The following is a 24,450-nucleotide window of genomic DNA, read 5'->3' as shown; positions in this document are numbered from 1 at the left end:
CAAGGGTTTTTCTATATTAGATATCTCACATAAATGAAATACAATATGTGACATCTAGTGTCTGGCTTTGTTCTTGTAACATAATGCTACCAAGGTTCACCCCGGGGGTTGCAAGTATCAGGATTTCATTCCTTTTTATGACTGAATAATAGTCCATTATATGGGTATACCAACTTTATTTGTCCAGTCATCAGTTGATGGACACTTTTTGTTTCTACCTTTTGACTTTTGTGAACTATGCTTCTCTAAACATGCATGTACAAGTATTTGCTTGAATACATGTTTTCAATTCTTTGGGGGTAGAATGGTAGTGGAATTGCTGGGTCATATGGGAAATAACTAGTTCCTTCCTTTCTTTCTCTCTCTCTTCCATATTTTTGATAGGATTTCTATTATTATAATTATCACAGGTGGAGATATTTAAAAGTGTACCTATTTCCCCTATTGGTTATGAGCTCCTAGAGGCCAATGTCTATGTCTCTTTCTTCTTTGACCCTTTCAAGGTGCCTGGCACAGTGTAACATATACAGTAGATGCTCAATAAATGTTGTATGTCATTTGTTGTGAAGAGCTTTAAGACCAGATTAAGGTTTTGTTTTGTTTTGATTTTGTCCTATTGGCAACAGAGAGCCCCACAAGAGTATTTTAAAGAGAGGACGGACAAAATCACATTTGTTTCAGTTAGATGTCTCTTATTTATTAATCTCTTTTTAATCAAAGACAGTTTTCCCTTTTATTTATAATTAAATTGTCCTATCATATTGTTGATGATAGCTTCTTGGAAATAATCTACTTATTTAGGTAGTAGTCCAAAATAGTTTCGTATTATTTTATTATATTCCAAACTCAATTCAAATTTATTTGAATTTGAATTGGATTTATTTTTGAGGGGATGAATATAGAGATGGCATGTGCACTTGTTTTTGTACCCTATGAATTTGTCCCATTTTCAGTTATCATAGGAATCAAATTCAGAATAATTTATTAATTTGAGAAACAGAAATTAGAAGTCAATTTTAGAAGTATTTATTAGGCTCCTAAAGTTTAGTAGATAGTAAAAGCAGATGGAGTCAAGTTCCCACATATAATTTTAACCCTAACTTCACTGTTTATATCAAGACTCCAACCATACTGAGCTGCTCCCAAAATGCCAGTTCATAATTACATTTTATTTTCAAATACTTGTCAAAGTTTAGTCTTGGCAAGAAGCACTTTCTACCCTTTGAACTTTCAGACTGCTGAGCTGAGGGAAATAGCTAGAGTTTTCCTTTGAACAAAAGCCTACATGGATTTTTTTGAACTTCTTATTTATTCAAATGTTCTGCATACAAATGAACCACCTTGGTTGGATATTTATTATTGTTCACCTGCCTTGACTCAGAAACTGCAAGAACTATGATAAATGGGCTGAAGGGTCTGGTTTCACTGTGGTTCCCTTCTGCTGAAATCTTATTTTGAAAATTTCTCACTGCCACCCTCCCTGGTGAATGTCTGTTCTCCCAAACCAGTGGTATTCAAAAGGGTCTGTTTTTTTAAACATAAACTTAAAATTTCAGGCACATAACAGTGCTTTCATTAAACAGGGGTTTTGGTTGACTCATTATGAAACTGTATAAAGCAAAAGCAATTAGGAAGTTTTAAAGACAAAAAGACTCCAGACGAAAAGGACACAAAGGTAATGTGAGTAAAACTCTATGGAAACTCAATAGTTCATGCTTCAAATGTGAATGGACTATAGGTCGGGGCAAAAATGGTCATTTCTGCAGCTGAAGACATTTCATATGCTTTTTTGGTACCTGGTGTCCAGTAATTACACAGAAAAGGGTAATTTAAATTTGGGTCATATATATTTTTTTAGCATCTAGCTTGTAGTGTCACTGTGGACCATGTTGAATACAAACCAAGCAATGGTTCACTGAGTTGGAGAAAATTTAACTTTTGCCTTCCAGCAATTCATGCCTGTGTGGGTTTTAAGAAGGGTGCTAATTCTTTTCCTGAAACAAGGACCAGACAACACTATTAAGGCAAATTCTTCTCTTCGCAGAAATGGTTGAAGGCAATCTGAAAGGTAGGTTTACACTGTTCCGAGAGTGGGCAGGCCTCTTCAACAGATTTCTTTTCTTTTTATAGAAATAAAAAGGATACAGAATACAAATAACATGATGTTCTAGGTTCTGTACTTTCATCATTGGAGGAGGTATATTTTAAACTGACACCCAATAGCAGTAGGTGAAAATATATAAATTCCTAATGTTCAAATTATATTGCTTTATAATTTCTCTTGTTCAGATTTCCAAATTGTATTTCTTTATGTGTAAGCACAGCCCTGTGGACATCACCAATTCTTTCTAAGTGAGGTGGTTTCCATGACACCTCATGGTGCTCATGACACCAGAGCAACTGTCCTGCAACCTTATTTCCTATTTCTTTAAATAGGATTGTTTCCATGTGGGAACTTGCTGAAGCAAGTCTCGGTTGTTAAAGTGATGTAAACTTGTGGCCTACAACCTATCTTTGGGGTTGTTTCCTAGTTAATCCAATTCTTAGTTGAGCAACAGGAGGATGAGAAGTCCATTAAAGACAAAACCTGGATGCTTTTCAACAATACCATTAATGGTCACGATCTTGGTCATAAACGCCTATGTGATTGGCCAGTAGGCCTTCTCCCTGTCTACACTGCCCATAACCATGGATTTTTGGCATCTAGGCTTTTGTTGCGTAGCTCAGCTTTCTGGCTATAGCTGACTGATTCAGATCTTTTCTAGAAATGTGGAATTAAGAGTTCCTGGCACATGAGAGCCATAGTTTGCTGAGTGATGTGAAAGTCATGATAAAAATGAGGGTCACACTTCTGTTGCTGGGGTCCTCACACTTTCTGAGTGGGGTCCATGAAATTCCCCAGTATGCTTCCAGTATGTTCTTCCACTTTTTGGTAAGCCCCTTTTATTTCCTGCAAGATATGATTTTAAATACTACAATTGATCTTGGCTAAAAAATTTTTCCTGAGCTCTTTCTCCCTGCCCTATTCTTCTATAGATAATCCTCCTCACCCACAGGAATAACAGCTTTCTAGTTATGCCGACTGAATTGTCAGCTCTATCTTCTAGAGAATCGGGAGGACATCCTGCTTAGTAGTGCTTTTTTTTTTAATAGTTGGATTTTCCATTGGGATAATATCATGGTTAATAGCAAGAACTAATTAATAAATGACATACTTGACAGATCAAAATATTCAAGTCCTTAGCAATCAAATTATAAAAATTATGCTGATGATATGATGAGAAGCAAATGGACTTATGTTCAAAGAGAATGCAGACTTGTGAAAATTCACTTTCACCCTTTTGGAAAAATACTAGGTATTCATAGTTTTGCTTGAAGACCCAAGACTTCTAATTATGCTGAGTTTCATGTTGGGAATGTAAATCTATTTCCATCTTGAAAGTATATTAGTACTTTCTTCTTTTCTTGACATACCCTGAAAGAATAAGTTCTTTCTTCTCAGAGAAAAGACAAATTTTGAGGCAGGCCGCTTTGTTGATTTCCTCTTTTTGTTCACTTATATTATTAGTTTTAGTTTTTGAACTATTCATTTCGTTTCTATTGGAATTGAAGTTACTTTATCTCCAGATAGCTTTTCAATAGAAGAGTCAAATATATGTAGCAAGAATGCTGAGAGAGGTTGAAAAAAATGCCTGGGTGGCAGGGAGTGTGGAACAATTTTTTTATGAGGCACCTAGAATATTCTTCCTACCTCCGGCTGTGCCCTCTCCATACACAAGAGACTCAGTAGGTGTCTACAAGTCATAAAATTCTTTTTTGCTTTTTTAGATTTTTATTTATTTATGAGAGACACAGAGAGAGAAGCAGAGACACAGGCAGAGGGAGAAGCATTCCCTGCGGGGAGCCCGATGCAGAACTTGATCCCGGATCCTGAGATCATGACCTGAGCCACAGGCATACGCTCAACTGTTGAGCCACCCAGGCATCCCCAAGTTGTAAAATTCTAACTGCATTTATATTGGGAGGTGGGAGCAGGTGAGAGGGGAGTGGATTACAACATTAGGAGAAAACCATATTTCTGTTGCTTCCTAATTGATCTAATAAAGACCCCTGGGGCATATGAGCCCACTACAGGGTACAGTCCATGGTGTACTCTCTTAAATCTATTTTCAAACTAGGGATGCCTGGGTGGCTCAGTGGTTGGGCATTTGCTTTGGCTCAGGTTCTGATCCCGGGGTCCTGGGATCAAGTCCCTCATCAAGCTCCCTGTGGGGAGCCTGTTTTTCCCTCTGCCTATGTCTCTGTTTCATGAATAAATAAATTAAATCCTTTTTAAGAAAAGAAATCTATCTTCAAACTAAAAGTGAGTCATGTGTCATCTATGTCCTATGCCTTGGAATATTCACTGATCTGCTGAAGCCAAGAACTGAGAAAGAAACAGGGTAGAAGTTGCCCCCAAGAAAGTGTCACATCCATGATGACATCATGGAAAAAATGGTCAAATGAGAAAAATGCTGGCAGTTCCTCTCACCCGCAAAGGTGCAACTTCCCAAAGTGCACGACTTCCCTTCTCCAGCCCTGGGTGGTCCCTGGGTAGTAGGCGCTGCTTGGGTGGTGCTCAGTGGAGCACAGGGAGCTGATGTGGCTGCTGCTGTGGTAGCAGAGGGGGAGCAGCAGGTGCCAAGTGGCCCCGAAGTCCCTTGAAAACTCAAGTCTGACCGGATCAGTAGATGAGCTATCAGTGGAGCATCCAACATTGATCTTGGGGAAGAAGGAAAAAAAAAAAAAAAAAAAAAAAAAAAAAAACCGATACAAATTACTGCAGAGCAACAAGCCTTGAAATGATTCACCACTTCATTATTTTCTCAAGAGTCCATTTTCCTGGGAACTGTCTTGCTGAAATATTTAACACGATAAAATTCTGTTTTGCCTAACTGAGTAATATCATATATTACCTTCAAAGAATAATTTTTTCATAAAGAACCTCAAAGGGCCTCATAAAAAATTTATTTCCCCTCATTTTACAAAAAGCTAGGAAGTGGATAAGGCAGGGGCTGGCATGGATTCCAAATTTTACCTCTGGCCTACTTTCATAGCCAAATCAAGCAAATCATAACAAAGACTATTTCCTTACTTCTAACCATTAGTTTTTTTTTTTTTTTTTTTTCCAGTCCTTCTGTTAGGAATAAAGACTTCTGTTTTCCTTCTTGTGAGACCTCCCAAATAATCCCCAAAGTTTTGCACGTGAAAAAACTTCAGTATGTATTCAATATGAAGACAAAAACAAATACACTTATTGTCAAAAACAAATACAATTATTGTTACTATTTCCATGGCACAGGGAGAGCATTCTCAGACTTTCTTAACCAGGTCATCAGGGAAATAACTACTTCATTCCTTTTCCCATACTTTCAGGTAAATAAACTAAAACTTAAATACATGCAAGTAATTCTTTCCAAGCAATTTTCCCCTCTTGCAGTTGAGATTAATATTTTCTTGCTGTTGTAGTAACCAGACATATTTATATTTATAATTTTTGTGGTTGAACTTACACCTTGTACCTTTTGATGAGTAATCTATCAGCATTAGATAAACTTTTCAACTACAGGCATTTGTTTCTACCTAGATCCTTCTGATAACAGAATAAACCACAGGTATTATTTTTTTAAATTAACATTTAAAGCATACATTTAGAAAATATAATAGAAAGTTATTTAAGTAACTTAAAATAAAATTAGAAAACATAACAGAAATTTTAGAAAATAGATACAGAATAATTTCTCTATGAAAGCATTATTTGGTCTCTTTTTTTAAAAGATTTTATTTATTTATTTGAGAGAGAGAGAGGGAGTGAGCAAGAGAGCTCGAGCGAGGGGCAGGGGCAGAGGGAGTGGGAGGAGCAGATTCCCTACTGAGCAGGGAGCCCAACATAGGGCTCAACCCCAGGACCCTGAGATCATGACCTGAGCAGAAGGCAGACACTTCATCAACGCACCCCTGGTCTCTGACTTTTGAGGTGGAAGAGACAACTCTAGTTTAGAGACTACAGGAGAGTTAATCTAAAACAAATATTCTGAATTTTGTTGATGCAGTTAGGCACTATTGTAAGCTTTCTCAAAAGTAGATACAGACCACAGCTATGAAACAAGTGTTTTTGAAAATTAATACTACTGAATGATGGCTCAATGCACCCTTGGTTCTGATCGATTTTATCTAAGTTTTCAAAATACATAAAAAGGTTTTCTTTTATACATTATTAATTAGCTCTCTTCAAAATTATAAGAAGTCATGAATATTAATGAAATACACAAAAATAATAGAAAGTAGTGTCGTGTTATTTTATCTGTAAACTTCATAGCACCATAATAAATATCATATAAATGTGCTGGCGTGGTATAACAGTAGTTACATTGACTGGGTCTTATGTAACACATAAAAATTGTGACAACAATAATACTAGAATAGTATGGTCCTTTTTGTTTTTATAATGTTTAAAATAATTTATGTCAAAAACTTCCCATTATAGTAGGTAGGGAGATTATGTCATAAATAAAGGGCAAAGATTCAGAAATAAACCTTAGTAGGCCAATTGGTTCTGCTAATAAAAATGAATTATGATATAAAACCTCTTTTGTCCTTGGACAAAAATGGAAAGTCATAATGCATGAAATTATCTGTTATTTTCCTTTTCTTTCCTGGCTTTTGTTCAAGATAAAATTTAAAGCATTTCTGATAGAATAAAGTCAAGTACCTCAAATTGTATGATGGTGTTCTCATTCACATCCAGGTCACGAGTGGTAATGGAATGCTCACCAACTTCATTTGAAACAAATACCATAGCTGAATCTTCCTCGCTGTTATGTAAGAAAACAACAAGAAATCCATTGGGCAAAAGTTGATTGTGATTTGTATAGAGCAATGGTTTCACTTTAGTGCCTCAATTAAATACTTACGGTGCTCCTTTTGAAGAATATGGGCAATAAAGACCAATGTTACCACCAGGATAGAAAAACCAATTGTCTTCTCTGGGTCCAAAGTCAAATGTATCCAGTAGCATCAGAGGGTTGTTTAGATTATTCCCATCAATAATGAAGTCATCAATAATCCAGATTTCTTCTTTCTTACCTAAGGCATTTGGGGATTAAAAAAAGTTTTTCCACTGGTGAAAATTGGAGAGACATTTCTGCTTGTTACAAGAAGGTAAAGGACAGAAGGGAATCAGTAACACAGGTTACATATATGCCTTCTAGACAAAGAAACATAGACTATACAATAGTGTATTTGTAGCAATTAAAGTATGAAAAAATTAAGCTGTCAATCGTATTAAATTGACAGAGCAGGGAGCAGCCTCACTGATTTCAGAAAGCTGAAATGGTTTATAAAAGTGACTGCCCTTCCAGGAACAGTGGTGCGGTGCTAGAGACTTCCACTGCCAAGAATGGGATTTGAGTTATGTTGTCATGGTTTAGGGGAATCTGTAAGATATTTGAATCTGGAGCATAAGCGGACAAGCCTGTGGATTTAAAACTCAGGTACACTTGTTGATTTGAGGAGCAACTAACGACATTTAAAAAATTTTATTTATTTGTCTTATTTTATTTTATTTTTTCATGAGAGACACACAGAGAGAGGTAGAGATATAGGCAGAGGGAGAAGCAGGCCCCCTGCGGGGAACATGATACAGGACTTCATCCCAGGACCCTGGGATTAGTATCTGAACCAAAGGCTCAACCAGCCACCCAGGTGCCCCAACTCATGACCTTTTAGAGTCAACTCATCATTTGGTCTCATGCTATGGTCAGGCTGAAGGACTGTTGTAATTCAAACACTGGCTTGATGCATAATTTTATTCATTTATTCATATTTATGATTTTATTTATTTATTTATTCATGAAAGAGAGAGAGACAGAGACAGAGAAAGAGACAGAGACAGAGACAGAAGCAGGCTCCATGCAGGGAGCCCGATGCAGGACTTGATCCCAGGACCCCAGGATCATGCCCTGGGCTGAAGGCAGGAGCTAAACCACCCAGGGATGCCCACATAATTTTATTTAATTGTTAAAACTACACAGAAGAAAATACTGTTATATACTTTTTTAAATGCTTTTCAAATTTTTTATGTTTATTTGGAGATATAAAGGACTTTCTAGAAAGCTAGTAAAAATCACTCCTTAGGCTGTCATAGAATTTGATTCAGCAACACAGGCTGGGTGTTTAAGGAAGATATCTACTGAGTAGGTAAGAAGAGCAAATGCAGGCTGCCTTTGCAAAGCGCTGTTTGGACTCAAGGAAACAAGGAGATAAGACCATCCCAGGCAGAAACATCAAAATTCTCCAAGGTTGCTTCTTTACTGACTATAATTCTTACCAAAAAAAAAAAAAAAAGAATCTGTAAACAGGAGCCTGTAGAAATAACCTGATGATTTAAATGAAGTCATATATGTATGTGTCTCTCTCTCTAATCCTATCACTATTCTAATTCTAGTAGCTGTATTCTCTTTTCTTGTTTTGGAAGCAGTTGGTGAAAACAGTAAAGAAAAATCAGGTAAGCATTCCAATCATAACATGAAGACAATGATCCTCTGGATTGTGAAACTTGGTCGCATTTATTTATTTATTTATTTATTTACTTTTATTTGGTGGTTATAAGAGGTTATTTCTGTCTGTTAATAATAAGTTTAAAAAGTTTTGGTTTATTAGTTATAAAATAAATATTCAGGTTAAATTTTTGAGAGAGCAGTACATTTTTCTTATTCATTTCCGTGCTACCTCTGCAAAGAATCTGCTTAATAGAATATCTCCATGCTTACTCAGGCCATTAAATGCATGATTTGGTAGAGTCTGGTCCTTTATAATCAGCAGTTAATAGAAATATTGGAAGCAATAAAACATTACAAATTTGTAAAATCATTTTCTGTAACCATCTGAAAATGCTATTAAATTATACATTCACTTTAACTTATGACTGAAGCGAGTGTATGTGATAAGAATATTTTATCTAAGGCACTACCTGGTTGGTGTAAGTCGCTGTCACTTTGTCATGGTATTTTGCTGCAATGTTGTTCTGTCTCACTAATGAAACGCCATACTCAGGAGAACTATTTATTCTTAAATGAATTCAGCAAGAATGTAGCTACAATTGATGAATGACTGATGATTATGCTGAATTATTTTTTACAAACCTTAGCTCTGTAAGAGGCTTTAGCTATATTTACATCATCAAGAGAACTTAGGAGTCAAGTACAAAGAGACGATAAAGATACATAAAGTTAAATATTCACTGAGACTCCTCGAAAGTGAAGCATGTAAAATACGTTATGGATAGCTAAACCACTCTGCTGACAAACATTTCCACCACATCTTAGAAAAACATGGTACAATAGCACAGTCAGTTTTGAACACAGGAGAATGTGTACACTCTTACCGTTATTATAAGGTTGCCAGAGTCTGAACCTTGTAGCGTTGGTCTGGGCAGTATATGGCAAGGGAACATTAATGAAAAGTATGTTGGTTGTTTGAGGGAAGTAAAATTCATCCATCAGGTGCCAAGTGATTCCCCCATTGATGGAGAATTGTAATAGAATAGAGTGAGACCTCTCTGGGGTACCTAGAAGGAAGACACCACAGGCATAAAACATATTGTGAAAAGAGTGGGGAAGTGGTAATATTCTAAGACTATTCTTTTGGCATCGATGCATAAGCTGACTTAGCTTCACAGAGAGGCCTGTGAGGCCTGTGAGGCCTGTGAGAGAGGCCTCAGAGGCAGCTTAAAGCAATGTCAGGTAGGGCTTACTGTATGATTGTATCTCTAAATGCACACCAGATCTCAGATTTCACAAAGCAGTATCTCCCCCTCTTCCTCAGATATGAACACATATCTTTCTGTATTTCATTTAGGAAATACTACATCAGAAAAATTTGCTTCTATGAGCAACACAATTTTATAAATGGTCAAACATTTAAATTTCAGGATACAAGCAAAAATCTGTTTGAAAGTTTATTATATCCAAAGGGCATTATTTGTCAAGGAAATTATTTAGTTAACCTTAAAGGTCATAATAGCAAAGAGCTGTCGTTTGGGGGTTCACATCTGTAAAAGGAAATACAAAATGTCCATAAGTTAAATTTTTAAAATGCAAAATTCCTACACCTAGGAAGTAGCAGTGGAAAAAAAGACTCAGGGGCATGAGGATAAATTTAACTACCACAGAACAAGTATGATTATTACAGGTATATGAAATTATTGCAAAGTCAGTAGTTATCTTACTCTTATATTAAGATAAATATTAGTATTATAGATTATAGTATTACAGAAACACATATGTGAACATTTATCTACTCAAATTTATGTTAGCTCTTCCATGTAGCAGAATTTATGGGCCTCAAATCCATTATTTCTTTGTGGGGGAGGAACTGTGTAAGGCAAGGGGGAGTTCTCTTGAAGGGAAATAATGAATTCTACTCATAGAAGGAAAGACTTACCTTTTGCTATAAATCTAAGTGAAAACTGGACATACATAGTATTGGTACAGTCTAGATCTCTTGAAATAAGCATCCTCAGTCCTTCCTGAAAACAAAAAAATGTAAGTTAAGCAATCTTATTTCAGTTGTAAAATTATTATTTTATACACCTAACTTGCATTAGCTAGGTAACAGATACATACAAGTAATGATCCAGAAGCAATGTTTGGTCCAGTTTAAAAGGAAAAATTAATCACTCCCCCTTTCTTAAGGCTTTCATTTCTCATGACTACACAATTTCATTGTCTCAAGTCTAAATCACACTTTGCTGTGACTTTTATAAAAAGCAGTGCATAAAGGACGTTACATATCTGCAGGCCTTTTTAAAAAGTAGCCTCCTTTGACCACAGCACGCCATGAGAGGGGTAATGAGGAAACAGATGGAAATTCTCTGCCAAGTGCTCCTGCTGGAATCTGGGATCTAATAGGTAACTTTTTCAGTGCTCCAAGGAGTCGCAGGGACTTACTACTCCTTTGTGCACTCCGACAGCCTGGGAGGCTCTCATTCAGGCTGACACAACACCCTCCAGTTGGTCAAGTTAAATAAGGCATAACTAAGCAAGTCCCCATGCCTCGGCTGTAACTGTTCACGCAGAGAAGCCAAAGAAGGAAGAAAGCGATCACATTAGCTTTGGTAATTTTTTCTGCTAATTAAGTATTTCTGGTTGCCTGGGATTGACAGCTCCATAGCTTGTTTTCTCCGTGTGTACACAGGACAGCAGTGACAGCCAGTAAAATAGAATTTCACTATGCAAATGTCCTAAGGTACAAATAGGCCTTTTAAGCTTCTTAGCTATGATTTCTGAATAAAGTGACTCTTTAGTGGTATAGGACTGTGTGATACTGGGTGAACACTGGATTTCTTTCTTTCTTTCTTTCTTTCTTCTTTCTTTCTTTCTTTCTTTCTTTCTTTCTTTCTTTTCTTTCTTTTCTTTCTTTCTTTTTTCCTTCCTTCCTTCCTTCCTTCCTTCCTTCCTTCCTTCCTTCCTTCCTTCCTTCCTTCCTTCCTTTTTTAAAGATTTATTTATTTATTTGAAAAAGAGAGAGAGAGAGGGAGAGAATGAGCAGAAGGGGCAGATGGAGAGAGAATCTGAAGCAGATACCCTGCTGAGTGTGGAACCAGACATGAACAAAAGTTTGACTAAGCTATACTAAAGGGGCTCGATCCCAGGACCCTAAGATCATGACCTAAGCTGAAACTAAGAGTTGCATGCTTAACCAACTGGGCCACTCAGGTGCTCCTAGATTTCTTAAGTGTCAACTAATGAACACTGGACATCATTTTAACTAGAAAGCAAATTCTTCCTGTTTTTCTTATTACATGGCACAAAATCCTCAATAGCTAAAAAATTGAAAAGAGAACTAATTTTGTAATAGCAACCATGTTATTGAGTGTATTATATGCTAGGTTCTAAAATAGATGCTTTTCCCCTTTAAAGGACATAGCACTTGTAAGGGCAAGATATTATTATCTTTATGATGCAGAGGGGGAAACTCGAGACAGCAATACAGTAACTTGCTCAAGATCGCAAAGCTAAAAAGTGTTGATGGTATAATTCGAATCCAGATATGTCAGAATGCGAAACTTATCTTCCATCCTTCATAGGATGCTAGTGTTTTGTTTATTAAATCATCTTTTGGTTTTGGGAGAAGAAATCTAGATAATATGAAATTTAGAGTTTGGGAATTATTTAATACTGTCATGAAAAAGTAATGGCATGTATAACTGACCCTGAACTTCACAAAGCATCGACTCAAACTTCCAGGATTGCAGGTTGTCCTGTAAAAGCCTTATATTTCCAGTCTTTGCTTTTCTTTTACTGTCATAACTCACTGCCCTGCTCAGTCTGTGACACCTAGTCAATGCCTGTTCTTCATGTCTCGCTGTTGAGAGACACTCTCTGCCCCGTACCCTGACAGGCACAAAGCCCTGATGGCTTTACGGCTTGGTGCCATGTGGAGGTTGAGGTGTTGAGGAAAAGTGGCTTCTTTAACTTGGTAATGGAAAAGCTTTGAGGTGGGTAGTTGATAGATCTGGCTAATAAATAGCCCTTGCTAACATCAAGTTAAAGGAATACGATGATTTCTTCCCCTTTGATTATGGAACTTAAGTATAAAGTTGTTCCCACAGGAAAATATAAATCAGCCCTAAAAGAACCATTTCACATTGCATCTTGTAGGAACAATTATGTTGAAAGTGGGCACGATGTGTATGAAAGTATCTTTCATGTTGTAGTATTTGCTTGTAGTTCAGCGCTTGATATTAATTACATGATGGAACTGTCAAGTCCTGCTTCTGTGTACATTCTAGTTCACACGGATAGGTTTCTTTTCTCATCCTTTTTGCAGATTCATTAATCCATTTGTGCTAAATGTGGGAGTTCTTTGGCATCCAACAAGCTATTCTAATAGCTGATAGTACTCCGAAATCTATAGCACTATCATTTCCTTTTTTCTGAAAGAATGCCTTTCTAGGTCAACCTGCACCCTACTGAATGGCCACGCTGAGCCCTCTCTACAGCTTGCAGAGCTGATGGATAATATGTCTAATACATATAATGCTTGGCTGCTCTTGCATTTGGATGGCTAAAGGGAAAATAGAAAACACTGTGTATCTTCCTCCTTTATAGGATCTAGGGACCAAGTTAATCCCACTGCTTAAAAATTTATCAGTAAAGACATTTAAATCATGAAAAGTCACAGGGCCCCTGCTTTTTGGTCTTGTCAATGCTGCAAGCAGATCGGAAGTGAGCTAGTGGTAATCAGAGCTAATGCCTCCAACAAGACTGAAAAACCACACATGCAAAAACCAGTAGTTCCCATCCTCAAACATCCTATCTCCATTTCTTTGGCCTCTCATAGCTCTTAGGGACTTATAAATCTCTCAGACCCTTAAGTGTTTTTTTCTCTCTCAGCCAAACTTGAGAAGAATTCGAGATTTGAACAAGGATGACAGCATCTATCGGCTATAATTGAAAAAGTTCCAGGCTGTCTAATTTTCTAAGTGTTAGGTGTTTTAATCATTAAGGTTGTTTGTACAGAAACCCATGCAGATTTTTGTTAAAGATTTCATCTGCACACCTATATCAGCTGATTTCCCCATGCTGGGAGAGATGGGACATAACAAGTATTCACATAGGAAGATGTGCCAACCAGCATAGTGTTTTACACAACAGCTTAACATCTCTTTAACCAGACATCTAGGTTGAAATACAAAATATACTAACAGTGTCTGAGAATGCTATTTCACTTGACTCAAGTGTTTGGTTTTCTTAAAGTCACCAAAGGGTTCTATTGGCAGGAGGAAAAGGAAAAAAAAAAAGAAAGGAAAAAACAAAGACCATTGTTTATAATTCCACAAGTCATATATTTCAAAAACAAATAAAATGCTACATTCTAGAAGATTCTAGAAATTGCATATGCACAATTTGTGTGTGTGTGCATATATATTTCTGCTGCAATTTTTAATTGCAGCAGAAAGTAACACAGATCTGATCACCAAAGCAGAGGAAAGATTTTATGCCTAAGTGATCTCAAAGAATGATTATGCTGAATGGAGAAGGAAACATGGTTCGGGTAGGAAGACAACTGCTATGTATAAAATAATGCACCATCTGAGCAGGTTCAGAAACACAATTGTGTGAAGCAGTGAGGGAAGGAGGGAATCCCAGTAGCAGTGTAGAGAAGCAGAATCTCATCTGACCCCTTTAAAAATAAGCGATGTTCCAGATTTGATGGTTTCACCATTCAGATTCCCCCTCTCAGCACCATACACTTCAGGCCAAAGATCGGGATGTAGGTTCCCATTGAAATCATCCTTAAGAATGGAGGGCAGAGGAACAACTGGCACACAGTAGGCTCCACCAAAGCCCCGGTCACACCTAAGGAAAAAAGGAGTGGAAGAAAGGCATTATTTGTCGTGAGTCTGAAAGCCGCTTACGTTTTTGTATTGTCAAGAAAGCAGCTGCTGGTTTTGTTGACTTACACACAGCGTCCGTCATCGCAAATCCCTCGTCCTGAGCACAGCCAGGGGCACCCCGAGGCCAGCAGAACGTTATCAATAGCCCAGGAGTCGGCCCCCATGGTGTAGTTGGACTGAATCCATCGGAAGCGGGTCCTGGGAGATCTAGCCAAAAACAAACAACAAACAAACAAAACCCCCACACTTGGTTAGACAAGCACCCTCAAAAGTAGTACATTTCATTTTAATTCCCCTTTCGCTCTCAAGAGCCCACCTCTATTCCAGTTCCCACTTACTTGAGACAGTTCTCACACCGAGCGTTGGATGCTCTTTCCCGCTGAACCCCAAAACAAGAGAGTAGAAAACATGCTTTTTAAATATTTCACCTTTTATTCTTTCTTTTCTTTTCTTTTTTAAAGATTTTATTTTATTCATGAGAGACACAGAGAGAGGTAGAGACATAGGCAGAGGGAGAAGCAGGCTCACTGCGGGGAGCCTGATGCAGGACTCGATCCCAGGACCGTGGGATCATGACCTGAGCCAAAGGCAGATGCTCAACCACTGAACCACCCAGGTGCTCCTCACCCTTTCTTTCATACAAGTGTCTTCTAGCACATGTGGGATGGGAAAGTTATCTCCAAGGATCAACTTATTCTGTGGTTGAACCACGTGCAAATTTCTGTGTTTTGTTTTCAGGCTTTTCCTGCTGTTGAGGACAAGGAAAGAGAGGGAAGGCATGATAAACATGAGGAAAAGCTGGAATCTCAGGACTTTCTCATCATGATGTTCCTGTTCTGCTGTCCCTAAATGGTTTCTGAGGCAGTAAATGGAAGCCCCATGGAAGTTCTGTCTCCCTGCTGGGCCTGAGGTTCTGGATCCCTAAAGGTGAGGGCCAGAACGATGTGATGCACTCCTGCATTTTCTATTCGATTTGCAATCTGCTTTTGGAACGTGCTGTCAGAAGATGACCTTGTCAAGGAATGTACCAGCCTTAGCCCAACAGTGAAGCGGTCCCTCACTTGGGAGCAGCCTGCACCGCAGAAGTCTGTGACTCACTTATTTGGAATGTGGAACACAGCCTACTTGAAGTAGAATTTCAATAGTAACATTTCGAGTGCTATTGTTTCCCTATACAGATTCTCCCTCAGTGCTACACAGCTGCCAGTGTGGGGGCTTAAAAATGGAGATCTGATCACATCACCACTCCACTTAACACCCTTCTGATGGCTCCCCAAGGAATGGAATGTCAAGGCCAAGCTGTATAACACCCTCCCCAACCCCCAACAAGGCCTCTCCACCTAGACAAGCTCTACCTCCTTACTCAGTTTAGAGATTGGCCCCTCCAGGAAGCTCGCTCAGATGCCCCTACCCTCAGGTAGTACGCCTGTGTTTCAATAACATCCCCGAGTATTAGCAATATCATCATTTTATATCATAAATAACTGCTGAGATGTCCACTATAATACATATGAGTCCTGGTATCCGCTTATTCCTTTTGCATTAGAGTTCTACAATTAGAGTTCTATAGCAGATATTCAATGAATGTTTGTTGAATAAAAGTACAGTGAATAACTGAGCTACTGGGGGTCCACAGGAAACCATTTTTGGCTAAATGCTGAAATGCTTTGGTTTCCTGCATTTGTTTTCTTTCTGCCACTTGGTTGTCCATCTCTGAATCAGAATAAAATCAGCAAAATGGAAATCACTGAGTATTTAATATAGAGAGCATTTAATACAGGGAACTGGAGGTACAGTTGGTGCCAGACAGAGCTGAGAAGCCAACAGGGGCAAGTGAGGAAACCAGAGTTGAGCAAAGTGGGGAAGACACCACAAGTCCAAAGCTGGGGGGCTACTGGGAGGAGACACTGTTGCTGGTGCCCAGGTGCCAGGGTCATAGGAGGGCCTTCTCCCGGGAGCTGAGTCACCGAGGTTGGCCAATATGCACTTGAGACACAAAGGGAAAGGAAGGGATACCCTGTATTATCTCTGTTTCCACTCTGATTATTTTGCCAGGCTCTGCCCCTAAATCTCTAAGGAAGCCAGCAGATGCAGGAGGCTGGTATGCAGGCTGCAGAGGCTGCCTTGCCTGTAAATCAGCACAGAGTAGTGTCAGGAAGGGGCAGGGATTTGAGGGGGTGACATCCCAGGACGGCACAATCTCTAACCAGCCACCACAGGACACAGCAGTTCCTCAACAGATCCCCAAATTATCCCAATGCCTAAACCACAAACCTGGGAGCCTGCTGTAATTACGCCCAATGCAACTCTTGAATGTGATCTGAAATCCCAGGGAGGGGAGGAATGATGTAAAAACAATATGAGCATTCTGAAGGAACCAAATTTTTACTCTCAGTGTGGTACTGAGAATAAAAAGAAGGAAAGAAAGGAGGGAGGGAGGGAGGGAGGGGGGGAAGGAAGGAAGGAAGGAAGGAAGGAAGGAAGGAAGGAAGGAAGGAAGGAAGGAAGGAAGGGGGAAAGGAAAATGAAGGCTACTATTCTTCCGTGTGTGATGATTCCACATACCGCTCAGCGTGAACAAATATCACTCTGGTTATTGGGTAGATACTAATTTTTACAACAGAACAGAACTTATTTTTAAAACTGGATCCGGTGGGCAGGCTTCATGTTGCCAAAGAACAGGGAGGTTCAGGTCTGTGAAACTTCTGGTACTCACTAAACCCGTTAAAAAATCGCAACCCAAAGCACCTGGTACTTTCCGCAACCGCCCACCCCGCCAGCACTCCATGCATAATGATCATGAGGGAGTAATAGCATTGCCAAGTGGAGTCACAATTATTTTCCAATTAGGTGACAGAAACCCAAAGCTCTGACATGAAGCCAAACGACAATTCTCACATGGTGGAGAGTGGAAGGTAGACGGTGATCCGCTTCCAATTCTGGAATCGTTCGGAGGTGTAAGTTGAACTTTCCGTGTAGTGCAGGCAGCCAATGGTTGGAGGCACACACTCTTCAGTGACCAGGTGCCAGTCCCTGCCGTTGTTTAGAGAATACTGGAGCTGTACACTGTGGGAGTTGCTGAAGGGCTTGCTGCAGCCCATGCTCATTTCAAACTGCAAGAAGGTTGATGCTGACACATGAAAATCCCAGGTCTCTGCATAACGAGGTTTTCCTACAAAAAAGGAAAAGTTTAATGGTAGCCTATAACTGTTCTCTCCTTGCTTATTTTGCATTTGTGCTTTGTAACGAACACTTTCGGTGGCAAACAAAAAATTATGTCTTATCTGAAGTGACTTCGTCTCGCAATAATAGCTTTTATTTGGTTAGAATAGACTTGGACACATGGAAGGCAGCTAGTTTGAAAAGCGTTACCATCTTGAGGCATCTTATATCTGCAATTCTGCAAATTATGAAACACGGGGAGGTGTTCAAAGAGAGATTTTATGGCTCTGCTTTGAAGACACCTGAGTTAGACCACACGAAGGACAGTCCTAATGTAAGCTGCCACTGGACCTAACAGGTTATCTTGGAGGTCAACCCAATTCTTTTTTTTTTTTCCAGAGTCTCCCTCAGCACAGGCAGTTATGTATACATTTTTGTATTAGAGTCTCCTCTTGGGTTTTAGTTCATTTAGTCCTCTAGTTAATTAAATATTCTCCCTTTATCTGGTGAAAATATATATACCTATGTTTTCAGTGAATATGAGAGCGGTGTCCATAGAGAGACAGTCAATACCAACTTGACCTCCCTGGATCCGGTACCAGCTGGCTTGCAAATCAATGGAGCCATCAAATTTGTCTTGAAACCCAGTTTGAGAGCTGTCATTCATTCCTATAAGGACATCATCCAAGGCCCACTGGGCTGAATGTTTCCCTGAAATCAGATGAATAAAGGTGGTTAGAGAGAGTTCGTTATAGAGCCTATCAGCATCTTTATGACTGTGATTTTAAATCAAATTATCCAGGAAACTGAAAGCAAATTAAGATGCATATGGTACAATGTGGCTTTAACTGCATGTTCTCAAGGCCACCAGGAAGGGTGGCGTGAGCAGTAACTTGCCATGTTGGGGCTGCCACCATCGAAAAGCTGTAGCGGGGGTTTTCGCCTCCCGTGGTAGGTCAATGGAAATGATCTGTGGCTCCAGAAATGACATGAAGTCCAACTCTCGAAGCAAATGCCAGAGTATCCCGTTGTCATTTGAATACTGAACAACAAGCCCTGAGTTAAAAGACATAAATCCAGTTACTTGGACAGCTTTCCTAGAGGCAAGAAAGGCAAGGAACAGTATTTTTAAAATGGCAAGACTGCAGCAGAAACTTCAAATTGCATCTCATAGAACGAGGGCACATTCATCTAACGTCCAAGGAATGAATTAGCAGACCTGAAGTCTCATCAATTCCTTGACAGTTTCTAGGGCACCAACTCCCAGGAAAGGGAAGATGAAAAAAAAAAAAAAAAAAAACCCGTAAGTTCTTTTAAAGACTACTCAGCTTTGTATGAATGATGAGTAGTTTGGTAAAGGGGACATAAAAAATCCACTCCAGATCATGTATTTGAATTTTATATTGTGTCCTGAACATTCCCAAGTCTCATATATCATTATTAGACACTCAGAAGAAATGTCTCAATCTCCTCAGCACAAAAATCAAGTGGTGCTCTTTTTTTGCTGAAGCGCCAGACAGGAAGCATGGCCCAATCTGAAATTCTATTACACAGAAGAAAATCCTTTCACTGGCACTTCATACTGTATCAGACTTTGGCTACTGAAGACAGAATGAAGTCAAATTACTAAATAGCAAAGCAGAAAATTCACTCCCCTTCAATATTAGTTCTACTTTCCTTTCCGTGTCGCCCTTTCCCTCTTTACCCACCCCCCTTACCCAATGTCCCTCCACCTATTACCAGAGTGACATGATTTAGGGACCTGCCCATTAAAGTTATAGGACCATATATGCTGCCCTTGCTACGTCTCCTGGAAACTTTTTAATTTATTGATTAATTTTTTTAAGTAGGCTCCATGCCCAGGGTGGCTGCAGTGCCGGGCTTGAACTCACAACTCCCAAGATCACGACTTGAGCTGAGATTAAGAGTCAGATGCTTAGCTGACTGAGTGACCCAGGTGCCCAGACACTTTTTTATGCTAAAAGAGGACAGGGAAAGGGTAAGCATGAATGCAAAAAAAACCCAAAAAAACAAAAAAACAAAAAAAATTTTGAGAATCAACAGGATATCTATTATGTATCTATGTGTCTGTCTATATATCTATGCATCATCTATTCATCTATGTATGTATGTATGAATGTATGTATGTATGTATCTATCCATCCATCTATCTATCTGTTGCTATTGATGGGAGGGGCAGAAGGCTTTCTTGGCATCTAATTACCTATTCCATAACTGTTCCCAAGACTGGTACTGCATACTCATAATTATGTCTGGTGATACTGACGTACTTTCTGAGTATTCACAGAAATTATGTTCAGTAAAGGTGTATTTGTTATACTAATTTTGTTATATCTTAACCTTTTTGGAGAATTTTAAATCATTCATGGTACATACAGTAACTTTTTGATTTTCCCCATCATTGGCTGATGGGAATATTTCAATCCTTTTATCATGCTGGGTAACTAAGAGTTTACTAAAATTAAGTTTCAGGAACTATTAGGATAAAATATAGAAGCAAAAGAATGCCTTTTAAGGCTAGTTGTTAGCACATGGAATTATTGTTACCACATCTGACAAGGGAGGATGCCAGGAACAATAATGACTAATACGCAAAAAATCAGAACTCTCAGGAAAATTAATCTTACCAGATTTAAAATAGAAGAAATCATCATTTATAATGAGAAGATAAAGATAGCTCAAAGAATAGGAACTCTTTAGGGAGAGAGCATGATGCATAGAGGTGTAGAGATTGGCAGATAAAGCTTCAGTGGGTGGCTGCAGATCCATGTGTTGGAGGAAGAGAGTTACAGTAAAGTTCATGAAGAAAATGGAAGGTAGTCTGTTTCTCGTCTTTATTTAGTTAAGTTGAGGAATTTCTGGCAAAAATCCAGTCCCCAACCTTTAATGTTTGTTCAAAATATGTCCTATTTGCTTTTAATGTGATTTTGGGTGGCTGAGAGAGCAGACACTTCAAAATTTAGTTTTTCTTGTGACTATTTTTGTTGATATGGTTTACATTTAATAAGATGAGAGAGAGAATAGTTTAGGTAGTTATCTATCTGGGGTGTGTGTGTGTGACCTATTCAGAAGGTAGATTACAGAACCAGAAAGGAAGCATCATGAGAAAAAAAAAAAGTCTCACTGGCTAGTCCTTTCTAGTACCTTCTACTCAAAGTATGGTCCAAGAACCGGCACCGCATCACCTGGGAACAGGACCTACCTGTGGTGGTTTTAAAACCTGTCCACAAATTCTTTGACACTCTTCCCTTCAAAAAGTGGAGCTTGGGGCACCGAGGTGGCTCAGTGGTTGAATGTTTGCCTTTGGCTTGGGTCGTGATCCTGGGGTCCTGGGATCGAGTCCCTCATCGGGCTCCCAGGAGGGAGCCTGCTTCTCCCTCTGCCTATGTCTCTGCCTCTATCTGTCATGAGTAAATAAATAAAAGTTTTTTTTTTTAAAGTGGAGCTTAATCCATCTTTCTTTTTTTGAGTGTCACTGGACTTAGTAGCTTGCATGCAATATATAGAATAGGATAAGAATGACAGTGTGTGATTTTTGAGACCAGGCCATGAAAGGCTTTGCACTTTCTTCCTGTTTTCTCTCATGGTCCTCTTGCTTGAGCAAAGCTGGGTGACAGGTGGTAAGGATGCTCAAGCAGCCTACAGATAGATTCACCAGGAAGAAACGGAGGCCTCTGGCCAACAGCCATGAAAGAGAGCGTATTAGAAATAGATCCTCCAGCCCTGCTTGGGTCTTTAGATGCCTGCCCACCTCCTGGCTTTTATCTTGCACGCAACCTTATGAAAGATTCTGAGCCAGAACCACCCAGCTAAGTTGCTTCTGAATCCCAACTCACAGAAACAAGAAGATAACTAACATTTGTTGTGTTAAGCCACCCAGTTTTGGAGTAATTTGTTCTACAGCAAAGCACCCCAGTCTGGCTGAATCAGAATCTGCCTTTTAAAGCTTCCTAAGGGTTTCTGCCTGCAGGCCTCATTAGCCTTTTTAAGAGTATCACAACAAGGTCTGCTGAGATTAGGGCCCAATCCCAAACAACAATAAAGGAGGGCCTCCCAACAATGAAACAAGGGAGGAATGCAAGAAAGGGAAACAGCAGTCTCCATATTTTATATAAATTGCTGAGCCCCATTAGCTGTGTCATCTGGCACACTGCACATCTGAGAAAAAAACCAAGCCATTTTAGCTCATCTACTGAGAGTTTTGGGCATGTACATTTGTCTCTCTAAATTACAACTCCATCTGCATGCTGCCCCGTCTTATTGAAAATAGCCTAATTTTGATTTTAATTCCAAATATGTAAATTAATGCTTCAGCTTGAGCAAGTAAAAAATCTTTACTGGAAGAGATTGGTTTAAGGATTTAGGCAGATTTACATTTTAACAACCAGTTTTCAATAAAAGGCTGAGAAATGCCTGTGGGATGTGAATTACGTGGCTAGCAAGGAGTTCAATAGCTCAAGAGTAGTTGAGAAAAAGTTACTTGTTCCTAAGGGAATTTGGCCGGTAGGGCCAACTTCATTTTTCTTTCCTTCTTTCTTTCCTTCTTTCTTTCCTTCTTTCTTCCCTCCTTTCTTTCTTTAGATTTTATTTATTCATGAGAGAGAGAGAGAGAGAAAGACAGAGAGACAGAGACACAGGCAGAGGGAGAAGCAGGCCCCATGCAGGGAGCCTGACATGGGACTTGATCCCGGGACTCCAGGATGACGCCCTGGGCTGAAGGCAGGCGCTAAACCACTGAGCCATACAGGGATTTCCCCCAACTTCACTTCTATATCAAGTAGATGCTTCCCAGTATACTCTGGTCAGTTTTTTTTTAAAGGTTATATCCACAGAACTGTAGTTTTCAGAAGAGTCATGTACACACAATTGCTATATTGTTCCAACCACCAAGTATTTTATAGTAATTTTATGACAAAGGTTAAAGAAATGTTAAAATGTTCTACCTCTCCAATCAGAAAATAAGGTCTTGATGCCAAGGACCCTGTCTTCTGTATATACCTCAAAGCTCCTGCCTCTGCATGGGCAGAGTACATGTTCTATAAATATTTATATGTTTTGAACTACTTATTATTTCTGTAGGGTGATCTTGTAAAAATTTAAATCAGATTATGTCATCGCCTGGGCTAAAAAGCCTTCTGTTGGTGTCCATGACACACAGACTGAGACCCCATCTCCCTACCATGGCTAGCAACGCCCTGAATGCCTGGGCTCCTGTCCCCATTTCAACGATTCCCTAGCCACACTAGCCTTATTTCTGTTCTCCGACATCACAATTCTTTTCTACTTCGTGGCCTCTGCTGTTTCTTCTGACTAGAAAACTTTCCCTGAGCTCATTATGTTGCTGGCTCCTTTTCATCCTTTAGATTCCAATTTAAATGTTTCTTCCACAGTAAGCCCCCTCCCAGACCACTTTATCTAAATCAAATCACCCAATCAGCAGCTGTCATCTCATCAGCTTATGTATTTCCATCTAGCCCGTCAATCTAACCTCTCAGTTATCTGTTTTCTGACTCCCTTCCCCAGAATGGAGGTGCCCTTCCGGGAAAGGGGTTTTGTCTGCTATGGTCATGAGTGTCACTCTGGTTCCCCCCCTTCTGGCACATGGTGGTTTGGACTTCTTGTCCCCTTCACCATCTTCTCTCTTTCCCCCTGCCACATGGCTGGCAACATCCAGAATCTACCCAGCAGCTGCTTCACTATTCTGGGTGCTGGAATAAGAACCTCAGATGAGCCTCGATTAAAGTGTAGCACAAAGGACAAATCTTTTCTGTTTTAACCCACTGAGATTTATTTATTTTTTAAATTTAAATTTAATTAATTAACATATAATACGTTATTGGTTTCAGACGTAGAGATCAGTGATTCATCAGTCTTATATAACACCCAGTGCTCATTATATCACGTGCTCTCCTTAATGTCCATCACCCAGTTACCTCATCCCCCCACCTGCCTCCCCTCCAGCAACCCTCAGTTTGTTTTGTATGATTAAGAGTCTCTTATGCCTTGTGTCCTCTTGTTTTGTCTTATTTTATTTTTCCCTCCCGTCGCTTAGGATCCCGTTTTGTTTCTTAAATTCCACATATGAATGAGATCATATGATAATGGTCTTTCTCTGATTGACTTATTTCGCTTAACACAATACCCTCTAGTTCCAACCACGTCACTGCAAATGGCAAGATCTCATTTTTTAAAAATTTAATCCACTGAGATTTAGAGATTGTTCATTGTAGCAGCATAACCCAGCTCATCATGACTGATGTGTCAGACATTTTGTGACACTATCTGTAGCCTAGAACATGTTTGGCTTAGAGCAGATTATTATTTTTTTTTTTAAAGATTTTATTTATTTATTCATGAGAGAAGCAGAGAGAGAGGCAGAGACACAGGCAGAGGGAGAAGCAGGCTCTATGCAGGGAGCCTGACTTGGGATTCAATCCTGGTCTCCAAGGTCACGCCCTGGGCTGAAGGCGGCGCTAAACTGCTGAGGCACCCTGGCTGCCTTAGAGTAGATTCTTAAATAAACATTTGTTGAAGAGATTAGGGAATGCAAAATGGTTTGTAAAAGTCTTTAGACCACTGCTTCAGTAAATCGATGATCTGGGTAATTACTAGACTAAAAGTACTGAGATACTCAGAAAAAGTCATGAAAGCTTTAGTTAGTGACGATATGGCCGAGCATATTTAGGACGGATCATTACAGCTATTAGTAGCTCCACTAACAGATATGGTTTAAGCCAACATGTTATACACAGTTATGCCTGAAATAATAACAAACTCAGAAGCTACAAGACTTGTCACACACCATCCATGAGATCAAGGTTTGGAGG

At 39.3% G+C, this 24,450-nt stretch overlaps 1 protein-coding gene across 2 annotated transcripts in view; it reads right to left on the bottom strand.

The window, feature by feature from the left end:
• Positions 1-24,450, bottom strand: part of RELN (reelin) — a 492,310-nt gene that overhangs the window by 69,256 nt on the left and 398,604 nt on the right. For both annotated transcript variants that reach the window (XR_007403524.1, XM_025449216.2), the window contains exons 32-41: positions 18,500-18,658; positions 18,125-18,313; positions 17,339-17,612; positions 14,507-14,647; positions 14,225-14,402; positions 10,483-10,567; positions 9,425-9,607; positions 6,954-7,125; positions 6,752-6,854; positions 4,532-4,761 (exon numbers count right to left, since the gene is read on the bottom strand). Coding sequence is in view for 1 of the 2 variants with exons in the window: in XM_025449216.2 (XP_025305001.1) it covers positions 4,532-4,761; positions 6,752-6,854; positions 6,954-7,125; positions 9,425-9,607; positions 10,483-10,567; positions 14,225-14,402; positions 14,507-14,647; positions 17,339-17,612; positions 18,125-18,313; positions 18,500-18,658 (1,714 nt within the window). In the remaining variant the exon portion in view is untranslated. The remainder of the gene's footprint in view (positions 1-4,531; positions 4,762-6,751; positions 6,855-6,953; positions 7,126-9,424; positions 9,608-10,482; positions 10,568-14,224; positions 14,403-14,506; positions 14,648-17,338; positions 17,613-18,124; positions 18,314-18,499; positions 18,659-24,450) is intronic.

This window comes from Canis lupus, chromosome 18 (assembly GCF_003254725.2).
Source record: "Canis lupus dingo isolate Sandy chromosome 18, ASM325472v2, whole genome shotgun sequence".
NCBI classification, from domain to species: domain Eukaryota; kingdom Metazoa; phylum Chordata; class Mammalia; order Carnivora; family Canidae; genus Canis; species Canis lupus.
This window is presented reverse-complemented; position numbering and strand designations above follow the sequence as displayed.